This window comes from Capra hircus, chromosome 14 (genome assembly GCF_001704415.2).
Source record: "Capra hircus breed San Clemente chromosome 14, ASM170441v1, whole genome shotgun sequence".
NCBI classification, from domain to species: Eukaryota; Metazoa; Chordata; class Mammalia; order Artiodactyla; family Bovidae; genus Capra; species Capra hircus.
Window position 1 is genome coordinate 20091316 of NC_030821.1, and position 22038 is coordinate 20113353.

A 22038-nucleotide genomic window follows, 5' to 3' on the forward strand; every position below is an offset into this window, starting at 1 on the left:
AATATCATAATAAAAGGTGAAAAGCTGAAAGCAAGTCCTCTCAGATCAAACAAGGATACCCACTCTCACCACTTTTATTCAACAAGTATTTTAAGTCCTAGCCACAGCAATTACACAAGAAAAAGAACAAAAAAGTATCCAAATTGGAAAGAAGTAAAATTACCACCATTTGTAGATGATATATACTACATACAGAAAATTCTAAAGATGCCACCAAAAAGCAATTAGAACAAATAAATGAATTAAGTTGCAGGAAACTAAAGTAATATGCAGAAATCTGTTGCATTTTATACACTAACCACAAACTATCAGAAAAAGAAATTAAGGAAACAGTCCCACTTATAATCAAAAATAATAAACTACCTAGGAATACATCTAACCAAGAAGGTAGAAGATCTATACTTGGAAAACAGTAGGACACTAATGAAAGAAATTTAAGATGACACAAATGGAAAAATTAACCTTGCTCATGGACTAGAAGAATTAATATTACTGAAATAACCATACTATTCAAAGCAATCTACAGATTTAATGCAATCTCTTATCAAAACAGACATGACATTTTTCACAAAATAATAAAACAAAACCATGAAAGATCCCAAACAGTCAAAGCAATCTTGAGGAGAAAAAAAATAAGAAAGCTAGATTTATCATGTCCCCTGATTTCAAACAGTACTAACAAAGCTACAGTAATCAAATGGTGTGGTACTGGCCCCAAAACAGACACATTCTGTCAGTGGAACAGAATAGAGGACCCAGAAATGAACCCACACTTACATGGTCAATTAATCCACAACAAAGAGGTAAGAATATACAAAGAACAAAAGACAGTCTTTTCCATAGATAGTACAGCTAACAGCAAAAGAATCAAACTGGGCTACTTTCTCACAACATATAATGAACTCAAAAAGGATTAAAAACTTAAATGTATGACCTGAATCATAAAACTCCTAGAAAAAAAAAAATGCTCTTTTTGGTCTTAAGTTTTTTTTTGGCTCTGTCTCTTCAGGAAAGGAAACAAAAGCACAATCAAACAAATAAGACTACATCACACTAAAAAGCTTCTGAATACCAAAGGAAACCATCAATAAAAGGAAAAGGCTGCCTACTGAATGGGAGAAGATGTCTGCACATGGCGTATCCATTAAGGGGTTAATATCCAAACTATACAATTTAACATCAAAAAAAAACCCAATCTGGTTAAAAACTAGGCAGGAGACTGAACAGACATTATTCCGAAGGAGATACACAACAGACGGCCAAGAGACCCATGAAACAATGTTCAATATCACTGGACATCAGGGAAATGCAAATCAAAACCAAACTATAGTAAGACATTACCGCATACCTGTCAGAATTGCTATTACCAAAAAGACAACAAATAAGAAGTGCTGGCGAGGATGTGGAAAAAAGGGAAGCCTTGTGCAGAACAGACTCACAAATACAGAGAACAAACTGGTGGCTGCCACAGGGGAGTGGGTTAGAGGAATGAGTGAAATAGGTGAGGGAGACTGAGGTACAAGCTTTCAGTTACAAAATAAATAAGTCATGAGGACCTAATGTACAGCATGTTGCTGCTGCTAAGTCACTTCAGTCGTGTCCGACTCTGTGCGACCCCATAGATGGCAGCCCACCAGGCTCCCCCATCCCTGGGGTTCTCCAGGCAAGAACACTGGAGTGGGTTGCCATTTCCTTCTCCAATGCATGAAACTGAAAAGTGAAAGTGAAGTCGCTCAGTCGTGTCCGACTCTTAGTGACCCCATGGACTGCAGCCTACCAGGCTCCTCCATCCATGGGATTTTCCAGGCAAGAGTACTGGAGTGGGGTGCCATTGCCTTCTCCAAATGTACAGCATAGGGAACTATAATCAATTATACTGTAATAACTTTCTGTAGTGGGAGATGGTAACTAAACTTATGATCATTTTGTAATGTGAAAAAAATATCAAATCAGCATGTCGTATACTTGAAACAAATATAATTTTAAGTCAATTCTACTGCACTAAGAAAAAAAAACAAAACTGAGTTATCTCCATGGTAAACAATACACCACACAGGAAACTGTGTTAGCAACTCTAGAAAATTCTCCTATATTTGCAGTATAAAAAAAGCAAAAAAGGGCCAGTTTGATAATCTCTATACTTCTCACCTAAATGTAAGCAAAAGAACACCACCTCTCTTAATATCAGCTTATTAACACATTAGTTTATTAATCTGGTGTTTTCCAGATATATATTTTCTTAGATAAAGAGGAAAAAGTAAATCGTTGTGAGGGTACTAAAATAAAGGACTAGCGAAAAAGAAATTAATTGTAGAAATACAAGATGGATTAATAACAAAGAGAAAGGGAGTAAGAACACAGAATAACTTTTCAGACAACACCACAAGAAAATGATAAAAAGATAATATACTTAAAAATACCATAAATGCAACAAAAATGAGAACTGAAATAAAAGCAGAAAGATATATGTGTCTATATATATATATTTTTTATCTGTGCCTCAAACTACAAATTAGTAAGATGCTTCTGTAGTAATAACTATATTTACAATCCAAAGACTTATCTTACTAATGCGGCAGCCTTCATTAAAGTAATCAAAATTTCATAAATGTGGTCGTTTTCATCCTAAGAGTAGTAAGGCTTAAACAGGAAAACTCCCTTGCCCTCAAAAATACAAAAAACTCCAAACATCTTCTTGAACTTAAGTAGGGAAAGTGGCATAAGGGTCATAACTGGGAATTTCAGTTCTGTAGTAAAGACACAGACGAGGTCTGGAATTCCAGCTATGCCACTCACTAGGTTTTGGGATCCTGAGCAAGTTAATTACCTCTAAGCCCATTGCTGCAAACTATCTAGTCCAGACAGTTATATCTAGAATAAAAGAATTAATGCAAGTAGAATTTGGCACAGATTAAGAACTATTATATAATCATTATGAGTCTGTAAAGGAAGATAAACAAGCATACTAAAAGTAGAGATGTAACCTATTAATGGTTAATGAGCATTTACAACAGAATATTTACCAAGAAAGTCATAATTCTAGTATAAAGCTTGGGAAAGAATCTGTATCATTTTTAAAGTTCTCCAGGTGACAGTGATATAACTAACTTATGGATTCAACATTTACAGGTAACTATACCATGATCTTTTTAACAAATAAATATACACCCTGATCAAGCTAACGTATAAAGATACACCCCGTATTCACTTAGTTTATCTGTATTATATTCAGAAGATTTTTTTCACTAAAGAGAGGTTAGTAACAGAGAATACAATGCTAGATGGTGATAAATTATCTTAAATTCAATTAAGATAATTGTTCTTCCATACACTGCAAAAAGACTGACCTAACAACAGAAAAAGGAGTTAAGCCAAATCTTAATCTCAAAAGTATATTAAACTTCTTACTTGGCAGAGAGCAGTTCTCGAAGATAGGGCTGCAGAACAACACTATCACACAACAATTTTAATATAAAATGAGCATTGGCCTTTCGATCCTTGGATTCTACTACAGCTGGCTCTGTGGAAGGACCTGTAATTAAGCACATCCATTTGGTAACAAAAAGAGTATACAAAACAAGAGTTAAAGACTATTCTAGAATAATATACCAAGGATCTTTAAAATATACCACCAGAAAAATATTCTGGTATTAGTAACAAGTTAATAACTTCATGACAGAAAATTTAAACACACTAACACATTTTACAAATCTCAACTGATGAAATGCATGCACACACACACCATAACTTCACTGACATATGGAAGGTAAGTCAGAGGATTAGATATATTTCAAGCCAAGAAAAGTCTCCTTGAGATAAGGTGTAGATCTCTAGAAATATATATATACAAAGTGTGTATTTTATCTTCCAAATACGCAGGTAGATAGAATAACAGAGATTCTCACCTGGAATGGTGGAGGTGCTTGGTCCTTGACCGGTGCCAGTCGCTGCTGTGGTAAGAGATCCCACAGCAGGGGCCAGGATAAAATCAATGTCACCATCTTTCAGTAAACAGAACAGCAGGATGTACATCATTATAGGAAACATATCCCTACCATGTTCATTTAACTGGCCTTAAGGCTTTTCTCTGCAAGCCAAAGGTCAAATCGGACAGAGGTTTCAGTGGAAACTTTTTTCCCAAACAGTAAGAGGATGAATCCACTAGACAAATTATTGACTTGATATAATACTAATTGGCTTATCAGTATAGAAATATATACTTCAGTAGGAGAGGGCTATCTAACGAGACTTTCTAGAATTTTAATTTTTAACTTACAAACACCTTAAACCAAATCTTCGTAGACTAGTTATAATACTCTTTATACCAATTTTTAACTATTTCAGATTTCTCAATACCCCACTGAAATGTTTCTTTTCTTTCATGACATTATCTTTTTGTTTAACACTAAACAAAATAATAGGTCTTACCAGGATCCATTGCAGGAGGGTCAGGAACCCAACTAGGGGGAGCTATGGGGGGTGAAACTGGATCTTGGTGGTCACTGGATGAAGCTCCAGCTTCATGTCTACCCAAACCAGCTGCTCTCAACGAACGTCTCATCATTTCCCGTAATCTCAAACTAGAAGAACATGGACAAAATCAGAGCTCACTACTATGTCTAAATGTAACAGTAAGGTGCACAGAACTTCTCATCTGAGATCAAAGTTTGTTCTACAAGCAAATACTCCAGGCAGGAAAGTGACACAAATGCCAATTCTGGAATCACGAAATAAGTCAGCAAGGAATAGAAATTCAACTGGGGGATCCCAGAACGGAGTTCAGCACTTAAAACCACTGTATTAAGCTCCCACACAAACTTAAGCACAGGGAACAAAAGTTGCAGTGAAGTAAAATTAGAAATAATCTTTTATACAGTTAGGATAAACGAACACCCGAACATTAAAACAAAAAAAATTCTGTCCCCTGTTTATTACCAGTAAGAATTAAGTTTAATATATACATTAACAAAACATATGTATTAGCACAAAACCAATATTGTTAGCCCACTAAATCCCTTTTCTGTGCAAAAGCAAGTGAACTAATATCCACACAGTAAGTAGTTTTTCAAACAAGACCAATTTAGATTTAACTTTTTTTACAAAAAAAATTTTTTAACAATACATCTTCATCCCAAGGAAATTAAATAATGAAATTGGAGCTTATAAAATTATGTTATTAGAATACTGTTTGGGCATGGATATATTTTTCTTCCTGCTATACAGAAAAAAAATATGGCACAGTTGTGCACATCACTAAAAAATAATCACAAACACAAGACTTCATTAGGGGAACTAGTGTATTACCTGTACAAAAATCTGTACCTCTGAATAAAAGCTTACAAAGGCTACAAAATTAATACATTAAGAACTAGCAGCAATTGAGAGAGCGCATAAGGCAAATCCCTTCACTCGGCCACAATTTTAGAGCTTTTAAATGAATAAAAAGAATTCAGTTTTAAGGGCCAGGCCACACATCAGGGACTTCTTTCTCCCAGGCAGATTTAATCCCAAAGACATGACATTTCTGATGTGAAAAACCTAGCATCTTACCACGTACACATTATATGTCTGCAAATAAGTAATTCAGAGTAATTTGTATTAATGCTTGAATTTAATCCAAGGGTAAATGTATTTCTCCAGACCAATACACTTTCAGTTTCATAAAGAAAAAAAATTTTTAAAGCATTTACCTAAATTTCTTTTAGAAGCTACCTTCAGGAACATACCTACTTTATAAGGCTTGTGTATGATAATATATCTTTCGTTAGAGTAACTTTTTTGGAAGATTCTGCAAAGTAAATTTTAATGTCTAAAAAATATGTTAGTCATTATAGTATGCACTATTAAAAAATACCTACAGTTAATTGTTTTATGGTAACATGTCTTCTCTCTCCCAATTTAGAAGCTTTTATAATATGGAGGGGAGCAGAGCACAGTGATTTATTTCAGTCAAGGTCACTTCCTGTCCAAGACATGACCCGCAGAGCACGGCAGTGCTACCCAAACAGCACTGCCCGGGTGGCTGTTCACACTGTGATGCTCCAACACAATCGTAATTAAGCTCAACACAGACATTTAGTGTCCTGATGTGTCTTACTCAAAACACAGAGAGAGAGAAAGAGTCAGCAATAATTGGGAAGCAGTGAAAATCACCTGAAAATAAATGCATGTTTTGGGCTTATCAAGAAGAAGGCTTACACCAAGGTCACAAACGCAATGCCTACTGGGCCTGGAAAGTAAAATAAATTGAGCAAAGGACAGTTAGGTGTAAGAAGTAGGGGGTCATGGCAAACTAGAAGTGTGCATGCTCATCTAAAGGCATTCAAATGTTAAAGAAAAAAAAAATTTTAACATTGCACAGGCCAAACAAAACATATGGGCTATTCTCCAATCTCTAGCTTAGAGCAGATTAAGTATGAAGATAAATTGAGACCATAGTCTCATCTTGAACTTGCAAACTCCCAACTTTGTTGTTGTGATGTAGTCAATTCAATATTAAATGAGGGGTCACTCCTTGTCATTTAAAAAAATTGTCCTTAACCTCTTTTCTTCATTGGGTCTTGGGAACATTTTTAAATACAATGCCCAGCTCCTCTTACCGATTCTTTCAAAACAAAAAAAAACAAAAAACAAAAAACAAAAAAAGAAAATTATTCTTCAAGATGTTGTACACAATTCATGAAGATTCACCTGTATCCTCAGTGGCTGAGGACAATACTGAGGAGATACCACCTTGGCTGCTAAGATTCAGAGTTTTGACATTTCTTCGTATAGGCTTGCCTGGAGTCATCGTATTTTCTGACAATATGGAAGAATTCAAGGATGATGTAATTTCCTCTTTGTAAGCACGTTATATCCATGCTACAGAAGCCTTAGAATCCAGTCATGTTCAAACATACCACTGTGACAAAAAAGCGAAGGTCATGTGTCTTCCAGATTAATAATCTCTAGAGTACATACACCTGTAATCAGATGCATCAATCAAGCCTTCCACTAAATCTGCCCTTTGAACTCAGGCACTATTCAGTCACATAACAAAACTTCTCAGTCAAATCATCATCTGAAGGCATTTAACAGTACTCCATTCAATATTGAAACTGCATCGGTTTTGAGCTTACAGCTCATGAATCCCAGCCTGCATACTCATCAAGGGGCATCGCCTAGAAAATCCATTGTAGGCTAGAGGAGGGTTTCACTTCAATGAAGCAGAGTCTGTGGACTTCCTACTGCCCGGCGTGGATAATAAGACTCCTGTGCTTTCATCTGTTCAACCGGCAGCCCTGAGTTTGAACTGGTTAAGAGCACTGCAGTGAAATCTTCGGCAAATGCCTCAAAGGAGCTTACTCTGCAAATTATTTCTGTGAGCAACACATCACCCACTCTTGAAGCTCCTTTTAGTCTTTGCCTTCAAAATAATCCTTACATGAAAAAAAGATGGCAGCACTGGTATTGGACCAACCATATCAGAGTCCAACTTGATTTCAACCTGTATTTTCCCTGAGGAAATGAAATACCTGAAATAATTCAGACACTAATTTCTTCATGAAGAATTTAAGTCGCTTTCCATTTTAGACCAAACACTTTGTCTGCCTAGTGAAGTCCTGAATAAATAAACTGGTGATAATTTCCATTTTGCATAGTCTATATAATGTTTCTGTATGGTTTTAAATTATAATTTGGTCATCCATAAATAGTTTTTGATAAATCTCACCTCAGAATGTTTTTGAACCTGGGAAGCTCTCAGGTTGGAACCAATTTTAGAAGAATCATTTTTTAAAGGGAGAGTTGAATATAGAACAGCAAATAGGCCAAGAGAGTCTTCATTTTTAAGTTGACTTTACAACATGAGCACAGTAAGCAGTGCTTCCACATTAATGATTTGTGAAGCATCCAAGAATTCTGGCTCTCATGTCTAATATAAATGTGCTTTTTCTCTTCAGGAAAAATAAGAAACACCTATATCCTGAATTCTTTATAGTCTTCATCTATTCAAACATCTAGTAATGTTTAATGTGTTGTAAGTTTTGTCCATCCCAGAACTCTGAAGGCCTGAAAATCTTAAATACCGAACATTCATAATATATACCAGCTTTTCTTTTCTTCCCAGATCATTAGTACATCTGAGAGACTGAGCTAAGTAAACAATCTGAAAATAAAAGATTGAGGTTCTTTCAATTATTATTTGTTCTCCAACTAAAGAAAATAACTTCCTAGGAAAAAAGAATGATGAAAAATTTAAAACACATTCAAAGAATCAAGTTTAAACTACTTGTCTAAATTACCTCAAATTTTTTAAAGATCCTAGGTCCTACTATTCTATACTTAAATATGAGATACTGTCAAATATTTTTCCCAGACTGATATTGGTAGGAACAACAACAAAAAAAAAACAAAAGGACCCACCAATTCATGCATATGAGAGATAACAGATATGTTTCTTTCTGTACTTGGATTACATTTCCATCAACTGAACTTCCCTGGTAAAAATCACATTACCTTCGGCTACTTGATGATCCAGCCCGATTACCTGGGCCATTACTTGAAACAACTGATATTGCATTTGCAATGGCCTCAACAGCAGAAAGTCTTTCTGCAAATGTGTTTCTTTCAGAGCGCTCTGCTTCTGAAACGTAAGAGAGAAAATCACAATCAATTTTAAACTTCAAAAAATAACTAAGAGATTAAGTATGTACAAGCCATCAAATGCTACCTGCTGTTTTAGTGTTCTAATTCACATACTAGGGATAACAGCTTAATTTTGCCTCCTTGGAGGAATAAACACTTAAGCTAGGTTGAACTATGACTTTTAACATGAATTATTTCCTTACTCTGCCTTATTTCTCAACCCCAAAGATAAAAAGTATTATTCACAAGTAGGCTGAAATGTAGCTCTCACTACCAAGGAAGAAAAGACTGACATATCAGTATCTCAGTCTTAGTTTCTACACTACTTATAATCCTTTAGTCAGTTAATGATAATGAATAAGAAGTCAGAAACTCGCAAACCACTATTCAAAAATGTAGCTACCAGAATGTCATCAGTAGAATTCAAAATAAGGAAAACCATTATGAATTACACAATTGCATGTCAGGTTTTCAGTTTCCCCCCTTTAATCGGCAAATTAAAAACCTTATGGCAAAAAGAAAGGCTTATTTTCTTTTCCAAAAACATCTAAAAACTCACTATTTCATTTTCTCCTCTACATTCTAAAAACTGGGATAAAAGTTGCCTCCATATAATTTGACTTAACTTGCTAAATAAGTCCCATGGTAATAAAAGTTACCTGCAATTATAAAACCAGTAAGCTCTTAAGGATTCTATATATATAGTTTTGTACTAAACAAAGAGAAGAGAATTTAAGACAAAAGAAACACACTAATGAAAAATTTACTTACTCATGTTATATACTCATCCTATCAAGAGAACAGGCATTTTTACCTTTTGAGAATGTTACCTTCTGAAACTCCAAGATTTTACAAAGCCAAGTGAAAACACATATACAAAGCCATACACAAATTCTTTACAGTGGTTTTCTTTTCTTTCAGTAATTTCTGTATTTTCAAAATTGCCCAAAATTCCTTTTAAAGATCATGTTATAGTTCTTAATCTCACCCTCTTCTTCTTTAGTTTCCTTATTGCTGGTTGGAAAGCAAACAGATACACAAGCATGCAAAATATTTCGATTTCCATCACATCTGTGGCTGATGAATGTCTGTAGCATCTGTAGGTTCTGCTCTAAAACCACCGCTTGCTCAAGATTCATAAGATATTGTCGACAGGCCTCATAGTCACAGCGCAGGATGTGCTGCATCAAGGTTTGTTTCTGTGCTCAGATAAATTAGGAAAAAGACTTCAATGTATTTGCATACCACAATACACGTGTCAAAAATTTCACATGGCCAACACAATAATAAAATCAGAAAGTAGTTTAAGGTGACCTGGCACAAGGAGCTGAACTTAAAGATACCCTTAAGCAGAGACAACAACTGACAGGAATGGAAGAGTGACCTGCAAAGGATCAATACACATTTTCAGCTTCTGCAACTCACTCAACTCAGTAACTGCAGCAGGCAATCAGTCAGATATACAATGTGCAAATGATGAATGGGAGGGGCTGGACTGGACCTACAGATCGCAGTTTGTATATGTGCTGTTGCTTCAGTCATGTCCGACTCTGTGCGACTCTATGGACTGTAGCGCGCCAGGCTCCTCTGTCCATGGTTTCCTCCAGGCAAGAATTACTGGAGTGGGTTGCCGTTTTCTCTTCCAGGGCATCTTCCCAACCCAGGGACTGAACTTGTATCTCTTAAGTCTCCTGCATTGGCAGGTGAGTTCTTTACCACTAGCGCCACCTGGGAAGTCCCACAGATCGTAGTTTACAGAACCCTTATTTACGTCATATACAACTAGCAAACTAGAACCCTACTGTCAGCCAATTAAGCTCAGGGTATACATTTCACTCCAAGCTTATTCTCACCCTCCTGTGCTCTCTAAGGCTACATCACACTATGAAAACGAAAACCTTTACCTCCCCAGAAATCACAACATGTGCACTTCCCCAAAGGTGACAGCTAAATACACACTTCATTGTCAAAGACAAGGTAGCAAGGATAAATTATTTATGGATCATACCATTTTCTACCTGAGAAACAGCATGCTAGGGACTGAGTATTTGCTCCCTCCCAATTCATGCTGAAGCCTAATAATCCCCAAGGTGATGGTATCTGGAGGCAGTGCCTTTGGACAGTGATTAGGTCATGAGAGTGGAGCCTTCATGAAGGTGATCAGTGACCTTAAAGGGGCCTGAAGAGACCAGAGCCCCCCACTCGCACTGTGTGAGGACACATGGCCATCCATGAACCAGGAAAGAACACACATCAGACCCCAAATCCGCCTCGCCTTGATTCTGAACTTCCCACCTTCCCGAACTATGAAAAGCAAATTTCAGTTAAGTCACTCTGACCTTAGCAGCCAAAACAAAGACACAGCATTAATATATCAAAGAGTTGAAATGTATCTTTTCAGAATGTATATTGTAGTTATAGGATACTTACTGGACTGAATGTGAAGCATCAGTTAAGGAAAACAAGAAAATTTGTTTAACTAAAATTAGGAACTGGAGGAAAGCAGGTGGGAAAAGAATATATGGAAATACAAAAAGAAGAGAGATGCTTCTGAACTTGCCACCTCTTTACAAATTACAAGAAAAACTGTTTTCAGTATGTGACGCATGTGAGACAGGCCATTTGGACTGCGGAACTAACTATGGCTCTAAAGTGACCCCACAAATTACAAACTCCAGTTCAAGAGCATGAGGTGGGCCACATAGGACTAAATTTGTCAAAATCTAGTGGTAGATGTGCATTAATCAATACATTGAGAGAATATGTCAAAATCTCTCCAAAGAATAAAAAGCACAGTATATTTTGAAATAACTAAAATTAAGATATTTTGCCGCACATGGCTATGATATCGAATGTTTTCAAACAAATCAGTCGTCTGGTTGGAAGCAGCTACTCTACAGGAGCTCTCATCTCCAACCTGCTAGACTATACAGGGGCCATTATGCTGACAGTATCAATGCCAGACTTACACTGTCTGAGCGAGACAGTTTATTCTGCATCACTATATGCTGTCAGTTATTCTTATAACAAAAGGCAGCATGTGTGCATGCTCAGTCGTGTCTGACTCTTTTACAAACCCATGGGCTATAACCTGCCAGGCTCCTCTGTCCATGGGATTTTCCAGGCAAGAATACTGGGGTGGATGCCATTTCCTCCTCAACTCAGGGATAAAACCATGTCTCCTGTGTTTCCTGCACTGGCACATGGGTTCTTTACCTGAGTTACCTGGGAAGTCCAACAAGGCACAGAGTTTGGCAAAAATTTCTTGCATGTCTACTGTGCATCAAGTCCTGGTAAATGAGGTACAAAGATAAATGATGACACACTTCATCCCTACCCCTAGGATGATGGCATGTTTTATCTTTACCATTGAGACGCTGACAAAGTGCAGGGTTCATGGAATTATTAGGCCTACAGAAGCACTTGAAATAGTATAAAATGAATGGAGGAAGCTGGCTGAAAAAAAAAGGTAACATAAACCACGTAATAAATGGTGACTAACACTGAACGCAGAGCAACAAATTTTAAACATTCTCTGCAATGAACTGGAGAGACCATGCATAGCCCCCTAAAAGAAGCAGATTAATATTCTGTGATGGCCCAATGTTACGAGGTCTTCTAATTTCTTAAGAGCAACTGAAAATCTGGATTTTAAATATAAATCCTGTGACTTGGAATGCTGGCAACAAATCAAGAATTTTTAAATGATGTGAAGGCTCACTGGCCTACAGCATCACATGATACACTTGAACAACACATCCTGCTTGACATATGCTCTTGGCTTAGCTTCCAAGACAACACTCATTCTAGTTTTCCTCCAACTCCTTCTCAGTGCCTTTATACAGGTTCCTCTTTATCTCTTGGCATTTAAATGCTGAGACTATTCCAATGGCTAAGTCCTTAGGTTTTTCCTTCTCCAAGACTTTAGTAATCTCATGCCGTTTAATTCGTCTTCCAACTTTCACACCCAACTCTCTCTTCACTAACTCCTCTTAGATAATCTAATACAAAACTTGGAGACTTCCATGGTGGTCTAGTGGATAAGAATCTGCACATTCCATCCTGACTGGGAAACTAAGATCCCACAGGCTGTGGGGCAACTAAGCCCGAGCTTCACAGCTCGAGACAGCTTGTGCGCCACAGCAGAGACCCAGTGCTGCCAAAAACAAAAGAAACTTAAACAAACTGGATGTTACCCTCCTGAACCTGCTTCATTCATCCTTAGTGTCCTCATCTCGATAAATGGCAACATCATTCTTCAAAACCGTTCTCCCTCTTACTTCCTCTATATGACACCCTGTATTTAGCCATAAGTAAATCCTGTTGGATCTACTTTAAAACATTTCTAGTATATATAGAGTCTAGTCACTCATCATTCTACTTCCTGGGCCAAGCCAACAGCACCTTCCACCTAACTGGCCTCCTTACTTCCAACCTATCCCCCATGTATTCTCAGCATGTCAGCAGTGGTATTCTGAAAATGTTAGGCAAATCAGGTCAATCTCTGCTCAAATTGCTCCAATAACTTAGAGCAGTGTTGCTTCCACATCTAACAAATAAAAACATCTCAACCACAGTGTGTTCAAAACTAAACTCATCTCACCTTATCCCATTTGTTTTTCCTATTTCTCATCTCCCCATCAACCACACCTAAATCGAAGCTTTAATAATCCCTTTCTTCCCTTTACTGCTGCCATCCTGTCATCGAGCTTTAAAGCTTCTACTTCCTTAAGATCTCTTAAGTCCATCCCCTCCTCATTTCCAAGACTTCAAGCTTACTTTGTTTCTAACATGAATAATTACATTAGCTTTTTCAGCTGGTCTCTAAACTTCTGCTGCGTCTCCATCCACTGCTCATTTTCTTTAAATACAAAAACAAAAAAATACAGCAGCTTAAAACCCTCTCCTCCTAGCTTTCAGGGGAATGTTCAGGTCCCGTAGATTAATACACAAGGCACCTCAATCCCTTTCCCTGCCTTATCAGTTGCCACTCATAGATCCATATGAACCCTATCTTCTAGTTTTAAAGAATCAAAAGAATGTATAAGTTCTCCCAATATATTACTGAGATTCACAAAGGCTGCTCTTCATGCCTGGAATAACACCTCCTACCTTTATCCTGTGTCTAGGAAACACCTATCTGACTATTTCAAACTATGTCCGGGCAACACTTCCTCAGAGAAGCCTCTCCAGTCACAGTCTAATTTAACCCCTCCCTTTTGTGCTTCTACACCTTTGTCCATGCTTTACCCAACACGTGTATCACACTGTGACCAACGGCATACTCCTCTCTCTTATCCTAATACACTCTTAGCTCCTATAGGGAAGGGGCAATGAATAATCTATTGAAAACTGTTTCCCTAGACTCCAGCAGTCTTCTCAATTGAAAGGCCAATTAGTTTAAAAAACCAGATTACCTCTACAGCCATGATGATAATAGCAGCTTTCTTTTTGATTGTTGAATTGGCAGGAAGATTTATTAAAGAATGTACACCCATTCCAAGACTACTAATAGGTGGAAGATCAAGCCAATCGGGATCCCTTATTCCTCCCATGCAATCTTTGGCCATTGGGTAGATAGTACCATTTCCATCTCGGAGAATAATAGGAGACTCCTATAACAGAGGGGAAAATAATAAAGTTTGGCTCCCAATCAAATACATGTCTGACTTTTACAAGAGGTGTATTTATTTTCAAATTACATTTTACATATGCTTGTAACAGTGACCAAACAGAAACTTAATATTAAAAATGTGCTGAATATTCTAAATTCTTCTAGTTCTTCTAATTCTTCTAATTCAATAACAAGCAAACTAGAACCAAATTCAGTTTCAATACATTTTCAAAAACAAAAATAAGCCTCTATACCTGTCCAGCAGTGAAAATAGCTACATTCCTCTCATTCTGACCAAGGAAAGCAATGCTGCTTGTAGGGAAATTATTCTCCTGTTCGGCTTTTCCTGTGGCAAGATCAAAGATACAGTACCGTACCCAATTTCCAGTCTTCAAAACAGCATGCACACCTTCAGAAATACACAGATGTTAAAAAAATTGTTATACATCTTTAGTAAATGGCAAGTACCCACCAAATTATATACCCCCAGTCATATTTCAAATACAGACACATTTCATTTCATACTGTTACACTTTATAGAGTACGCCAGTTGGAAAAGTTACAAAATCTTTACCTTTGGAATCCACATTCACTGCTAGTATTTCCGTCTTCTCAGGTATACAAAGCTTCTTAGGAGTTCTTTGGAAGCAGTCAGGAACTTTTGGTGTTCCACCAGTTTTAACAACCTGTGTGACACAAAAATGAATTTTGCTCTCAAATCTGTAATATGCTCAAGGTCCCCACGTTCAACTGGTGAGTGGGTGACTCCTCCACACTTACCTGCAGTTCATCAATTCTAAGTAACCTACAATCCTGCAGGAGAGAAGAAGGGTCAGCATCTGAACCCGAGCTGCTCTGACAGGTGGTATTGCTGGATGTTCCTGGAAACTTTACAGCAACATAGGCTCCGTCCACTTTTAGCACCTAGAATGCAGGCAGATATGATAAATATTAACACTAGCTCATATGAAATCAATATACAAGTTACATTGAGCAAATTTAACACTGAAGGCATTAAATCCCTTATGAGTATATTTCTTCAATGATCATCAAGTTATAAAATTAATCTGAACACACTCACCAAATTTATTGTTGATGTCTATATCCAAGACATATTTTCCGTAGGAAAACTGACCCACACAGCCAGTGATTAGTGTGTGGATGTTTAGCAATCAAGCACAATCCACAAATTCCTCCTACCCTCCCTCATTATTAGTTTAGAACTCCACTGTACGAAAGAACTTCTATGATGATGGTCTGACACTCTATATCCGTGCTGTCCAACATGACAGCCGTTAGCCAGAAGTGGCTACTGAGCACAGGGAGCTGATGTGACCAGAGACTGACGTTTTAAATGTTACTAATTTCAGTAAGTTTAATTTGCTACATATACCTGGCCAGTACCTACCATAATGGACAACATAAGAGCAATGCACAAAAAGCTGAGCACAGCACTTGAAATCCGAATACCTGAGTCCCACTTTTGTTACTTACTTCTTTTAAGCCAGTGGGCTCTTCTTAGGAAAAAAAAGGTGCCCATAAACTAGAGTTCTATTAAAAAAATCAAATGGAATAGTATATGAGAAAGGCCTTTGTAAATGGCAGGACATAAGTTATCGGTCCTTTAAGTATAAAGGAAAGACCATCACATTAAAGAAAGTAAAAAGCCATCAGGAAAAGATTTACATTGCAGATACTCTATAGCTATCATCCCATTTTGTATTAAGAATGTGTGAAGACAGAGGTGAAGTTAATAACATTCCAGCTGATGAACTCTACCCACTTGGCTTCTCAGAGAGCAAGACCCTCTCTAGGAAGAACAGAAGAGAAAGTGGAAGCTTAAAGATAGCAGTAAGACTGATAAATGTTATGAAAGATCAACTCCATGAAAACGCTGTATTATCAGTCCCAAAGAACAGACTGTACCAAAAAATGTTATCTATATTCAATTTTTCTGTAAATCTAAAATTATTTCAAAATAACATTTTTTTAAAAGCAGCCTATCACCATTAATGCTCAAGGACCAGCAGCATCATCATCAGTTCCTCTGTCAGGGACAAAGGAGACAGGTGCATCAGGTGGGAGGATGGGGCCACAGAGATCAGAGGTGACAGACAAGGCAGCCTGGAGGAAAGGGCTGATGAGCACTCACCAACCATAAATTCCTTGATAATCGATACCACTAGAGTTCACTTAGTAATTAATTCTTAGACATTCTGAACAAACCTTGCCCACAGGAACATTCTTAACATCTTCCACAAAAACGACTTCCCGAAGAGACCACTGCTCTTCGTTCACCTTTTCCTCTTCTTTGGGGGCGGGGGTGGACCGTCGTCGTTCTTAGACAACAACAAAATGGTAAGTACCAAAAAGAAAATGTGAAAGAGACTTTATAGATTTTATCTAAATATATGAAAAAAGATCATTTGTAAAGGGATACATATTTGAGATATCTGAATGTATTTCACAAACTATTGCCTTCTGAATTGAGGCTTTGTAACTAACTTTCACTTAGATGAACTCATGGTTAAAAAAAAAAAATCCATTAATGCTTAATGATATTAACACATAGTTGCTGCTGCTGCTGCTGCTAAGTCGCTTTAGTTGTGTCCGACTCTGTGCAATCCCACAGACGGCAGCCCACCAGGCTCCTCCATCCCTGAGATTCTCCAGGCAAGAGTACTGGAGTGGAGTGCCATTGCCTTCTCCGAACACATAGTAAACAACTGCAAAAAATTTAAAAACTTAAAACTTGTTTTGGACCCTCAAAATTAGGGCTATGGGACCAAGGTTTAAAAAAGGAAGATATGTTGGGCTTCCTTAAAATTAACACAAGACTATTAAAATGACTATTAACTTTCAATTTCAAGTATGAAGCAACCACAACTAAAAAGATACATTTTGGAAAGCTTTAAAAAAAAAAAAAAAAACTTCTATATATCCAAGGTGCTGTAGCAAACCTCAGTTTGCAAATTCTACAAATTCTGAGCAAAAGTTGCGACCAGGCCATAACCAATTTACAATAACAGTCTCAACAAAGATAGGCAGGTATTCTAGAGAGTGGCCGTTATTTCCTTCTATTACTGCAGTGCATTTTATATACTGTGGAAAATTATAACTCTCAAAAATAAGAATAGTCAACACTATAACGATTGCTAATACATTTAAATAAGACCACTGGACTTCCCTAGTCATCCAGTGGTTAGGACTCTGAGCTTCCACTGCAGAGGGCACAGGTTTGATTTCTGGTCAGTGAACTAAGATCCTGCAAGCCCCATAAACCTTGTAGTTCAGTAAATAAACAAGTAAATATGCATATTTTAAAAAATCAAACTAGCAGAAGCACAATTTAAACTAAAAGATTTATACTAAAAATAGTCTGAGCTGTCTCCAATCAGAAACACAAACTGAACACAGCTACACAGCTGTGTGCCTGGCACCCAATTTTGACCAATGTATACTACACATAAAACTTACTGTATGGCATTGATGCACTGCTGGCAATGGAAGACGCATCACTGCATGTAGATGCTGGAGATGGTGGGGGACCCATTTCTGTTTTCACTGGTTCCTGCTTACTTTCAGGCCTGCAGTTAGAAACAACATTCTCTTTACAATTAGGAAAATAAAACATTAGGAACTTATCAAATGGCTTATATAGTAAGACTCAAGTTTATTCTCAAAAGAGAATGAAATAGTAAAAACTTGTACAAACTGTATTATTCTCTAATATGCAAGGTACTAAAAAAATACACAGTACACAGCTCAAATTTTAAATAATGTTTTAAAGCAGGAAAGAAATGCACTATGTGAAGCTATCAACAGTTTGGAACAATGATTCAGATAAGCCTTATCTAGGAATAACAACAGAAGCTACACTCAATTTGTCTACATAGCTTTATCATAAGCCTCTTGAGCAAACAAGTTTCACACTTTACTGAACCCTGACTTGCATACAGCAGTTTAACTGAAAAGATGATAAAGGCAAATAAATAAAAGGTCCTCCAGATCATTAATTTCCTAGATTTCAAAAGAAAAACTCTACTTGCAGTGGTTTGTTAAACACCAGACAGTTCAAGAATAACCACCTGCAGTAACTGAAATGGAAAACTATAGTATTAATAAACTATCCCTCTTCCTTCAGTTATTTCATTAATGCTATACTTGAGAAGATAACTACAGATGATAAAAAATAAAACATTTTCATTCATTAAATGGCAGAAGTCAATTTTTACACAGAAAAGCCATGTATTACTCAGAAATTTGTCATATACAAGTCATTCTGGTATATATTATAATCAGGGCCATCATATTAATCCTCTCATCTGCTATTATTCCTGTCAGGAATTTCACCTGAGTTAAAAAGAAAACAGTCCAGGGAAAAACAGCATTATGTCCACAAGCATCTTAGCAATGTGTGCCATGCACGTATACATGAATACTCATGGCTGCTCTGCAAACCTCGTGATGGTGGGAGCCAGCCAGTACTGACTCGTCACTAGCACGCTTCAAGTCACCACATTTCCATGACTAGAAGAGTCTATTGACATGAAAATGATTATCGTCTTAACATTTAATTTCACCTTAGCTCTTTTACTAAGTATATTAATATAGGTGGCAAATTTCAAGGAAGATTTTGAAAATCTTAATAAATCACAAAATATAAATAAAACAACTTATTTTAATCTCATTTTATGCATATCAAAAAGATTTCAAATACCCTTTACGAAGTTTCATAAATGCTACTTTTAAGATTTTTTAAAAAAATCAATATAAGCAGAGGGAAAGTTTATAAATCTATTTTAAAAACAAGACAGAGTCTAAAGCACAAAACAAAGCAAAATATCTTAATTAGGCATGAATTACAAAAGAATATCTTTATTTTTTATTTTTTTATTTTAAATAGAATGATTTCCTTTTATTTGATAAAAAGAATATTTTAAAAATTAGCAGTAATCCTTGTACAATCATTATATTCATTTGAACTAAAAAGTTATAGAAATATAAAACCCTGTATGTGTAGTATAGTCCCAATCATTTCTTTTCAACTGCTTGTACACATTTAGAACAAGAGTACATCAAAATATTTAAAATGTTATTTCTGCAATGTGATATTATATTATTTTCTGTATTTCTATAATGTTCATGTATTTTTATAAAATTAAGAAAAAAGCTATTTTGAAACTTTATTAAAGCTCAAGTACCAAACAGCCAAATTATAATACACAGTATTTTTAAAGATGAGTAGATGCTTCTAAAAGTACAGGTGTTAAGATCTGTACATGGCTCCCAAATAGTAAGCTAGCTCCAGAATGTAGGTTTTATATAATTCAGTGATATTTCTGTTCGCATTATCCCCCACCCTAAAATTCACAAAAATCCTTTATAAAATTTCCCTCTCCAGTACATTAACCTATAAAACCCTTCCAGTGATCAAGATGCAGGCAAGATATTAGGTAGAAATTAAGATGATTACACAAGAGGAGAGTAGGAAAAAGTCTGCCTAATATACCACTGCTATATACCACCTTCAAAGGATACACTCTAATGATCAAACAAAGACATTAAGAGCGAACTCTACATTGGCCCTTCTGGCCATTAAACATTAAGAATAACTGTAATATACAAATATTAACGAAACTGCAAATAATAAATTTTACCAGTTCCTGTCAAAACTCATGTGGATCTTAACAAGACCCCACATGTTAACACTTTTATAAGTCACCGTACACCTCTCTTAAGTCTCCCTTGATTATCCTCCTTCATATACAGAGCAAACAAGAAAAATCAAGATTAGTTAAGACACAGTACTTACTTAGCTTCAGTAGTTTTGCTAGCTTTGTCCATGCTTTTCAAGCTCTCAGGAGATCTAAGTTGAAATCTACAACTATCATTCATATTCCAAACCGACTCCATTAAGACACCAACTTTAGGAATCCCAGCACTAATTGAAAATGCAACTGCTCCAGCATGATAGAGAGGATTATTTCTTAAGCATACCTAGTGAACAAAAGAAAAATCACCATCAGAATGACATAATTTTTAAACAAACTAGAAGAGTTATGTGTTCCCAAAATTAAAGAGCAGGAATAATTTTAGCACACTTGCTAAAAACAAACTAAAATACCCTGATACTGAGAAAGAGTGAAGGCAGGAGGAAAGGATGAAAAGGCTGGATGGCATCACCGACTCGATGGACGTGAGTTTGAGCAAGCTCCGGGAGGGGTCATGGTCAGGGAAGCCTGGCGTGCTGCAGTCCATGGGGTCACAAAGAATCAGACACGACTGAGTGACTGAATTGAACTGATATTTCATGTAGCAAATATCCTGACCATTCTGCTACAAGGACATAGAAAAGAAACAGCACAGAAGAAACTACAAAGGTTATTAAAAGTAAAATGTAAAAAAAAAATTTTTTTTTGTTTCTTATAATTTGAAATTATTTTCTCCCTTAATTCATGATGCTATATATAGGCTCCATCATAAACTTCATCTCTACAGGTATTTGTTTCCCTCAGAAGACTGTTTTCTATAAGAGAGAATTTTAACTAGATAATGTAAGTTTTCTCTTACATTAAAAAAACAGAATATGTAGACATTAATGTTAGAAGTTAACTGAGTTCAAAAGTGAAAAACCTATAAATTCTTATTCTTAGAGCACCCCCAGGTCATACTCTAAAACCAATAACTTGTAACATGGCCCTGCCAAATGCACCAACAAAAGCTACTACTGTGATATGAACATTATTTCTGGAAATCTCTTTTGATTTCTAAAGTAGCCCAAAACTTACTGACATTCTGTTCAGTCATTCAATAACTAATGATTACCTTACATACTTGACAGTGGCATATATAAAGATTTTGGGGGTGGGAGTTATAATTAAATATAAGTCATACAGAAGAAGGTAGCACACAGGAGTATAGGAACTGGAAATACTGACAAAGAGTAAAAACTCTGTTGTTAAATACAATTCTGTGGCACAGAATGAACAGTTAAGAGACAACTTCTTGAAAGGGTATGCTTAGCTTGACTTAAAAGAGAGGTTTCATCCATAAATTTTCAAAAAATGTCGGTGAAAGCTTAAATCCTGAAAAAGGATCAATAAGGCTATAATTATAAAAGAAATATGGCAAACTATATTAGAGAATAAGTTATTAGTATCTTAGAATAAAAATAAATGCACCTTAAAGACAAGGAGGTATATATCCAGTACATAACAGACATGCAAGGAACATGTGCTAAATATATTACTCTCAACAGTTAAAATCTGTGAATGCAGATGCTGCTGCAAACTCTTAGAAGTGAAGCCGCTCAGTTGTGTCCGACTCTTTGCGACCCTTTGCACAGTAGCCTATCAGGCTCCTCCATCCATGGGATTTTCCAGGCAAGAGTACTGGAGTGGATTGCCATTTCCTTCTCCAGGGGATCTTCCCAACCCAGGGACTGAACCCAGATCTCCCGCATTGCAGGCTGATGCTTTACCGTCTGAGCAACCAGAGAAGTTGATCAACAATTCTTTCTGATGCAAACATATGAATGCTTTCCCCATTCTGTGGCCAATGGCTGCCTTAATCCTCCTGCTTCCTAAACTTTAAAACAGAACCTTAGTTCTGCACTAAAGTATTGGAATATGCTCTTTTCCAGCAATTCAGTGCCAAGCTATTTTGCTTAAAGCTTTCCTCCGTGCACATTTAAAGGATTTTTTCTTTCCTCCCTGTCTGCAGTAATGTCATCCTACATGCTAATAAGGCATCTGCTAGGATATCTGGCTAATACATGAGTTGAATAAATGAGGAAT

The 22038-nt window shown here is 36.5% G+C and overlaps 1 protein-coding gene across 5 annotated transcripts in view; it reads right to left on the minus strand.

Moving 5' to 3' along the window:
* The window catches only part of UBR5 (ubiquitin protein ligase E3 component n-recognin 5), a 140599-nt gene that overhangs the window by 38469 nt on the left and 80092 nt on the right, over positions 1-22038 (minus strand). For 4 of the 5 annotated variants that reach the window (XM_018058327.1, XM_018058326.1, XM_018058323.1 and 1 more), the window contains exons 14-25: positions 20055-20239; positions 17717-17826; positions 16466-16578; positions 15020-15163; positions 14814-14925; positions 14494-14648; positions 14043-14240; positions 9614-9824; positions 8497-8623; positions 4429-4580; positions 3906-4001; positions 3409-3532 (exon numbers count right to left, since the gene is read on the minus strand). In XM_018058327.1, coding sequence (XP_017913816.1) covers positions 3409-3532; positions 3906-4001; positions 4429-4580; positions 8497-8623; positions 9614-9824; positions 14043-14240; positions 14494-14648; positions 14814-14925; positions 15020-15163; positions 16466-16578; positions 17717-17826; positions 20055-20239 — 1727 coding nt within the window. The remainder of the gene's footprint in view (positions 1-3408; positions 3533-3905; positions 4002-4428; positions 4581-8496; positions 8624-9613; positions 9825-14042; positions 14241-14493; positions 14649-14813; positions 14926-15019; positions 15164-16465; positions 16579-17716; positions 17827-20054; positions 20240-22038) is intronic. The other variant, XM_018058328.1, reaches the window with a different exon arrangement.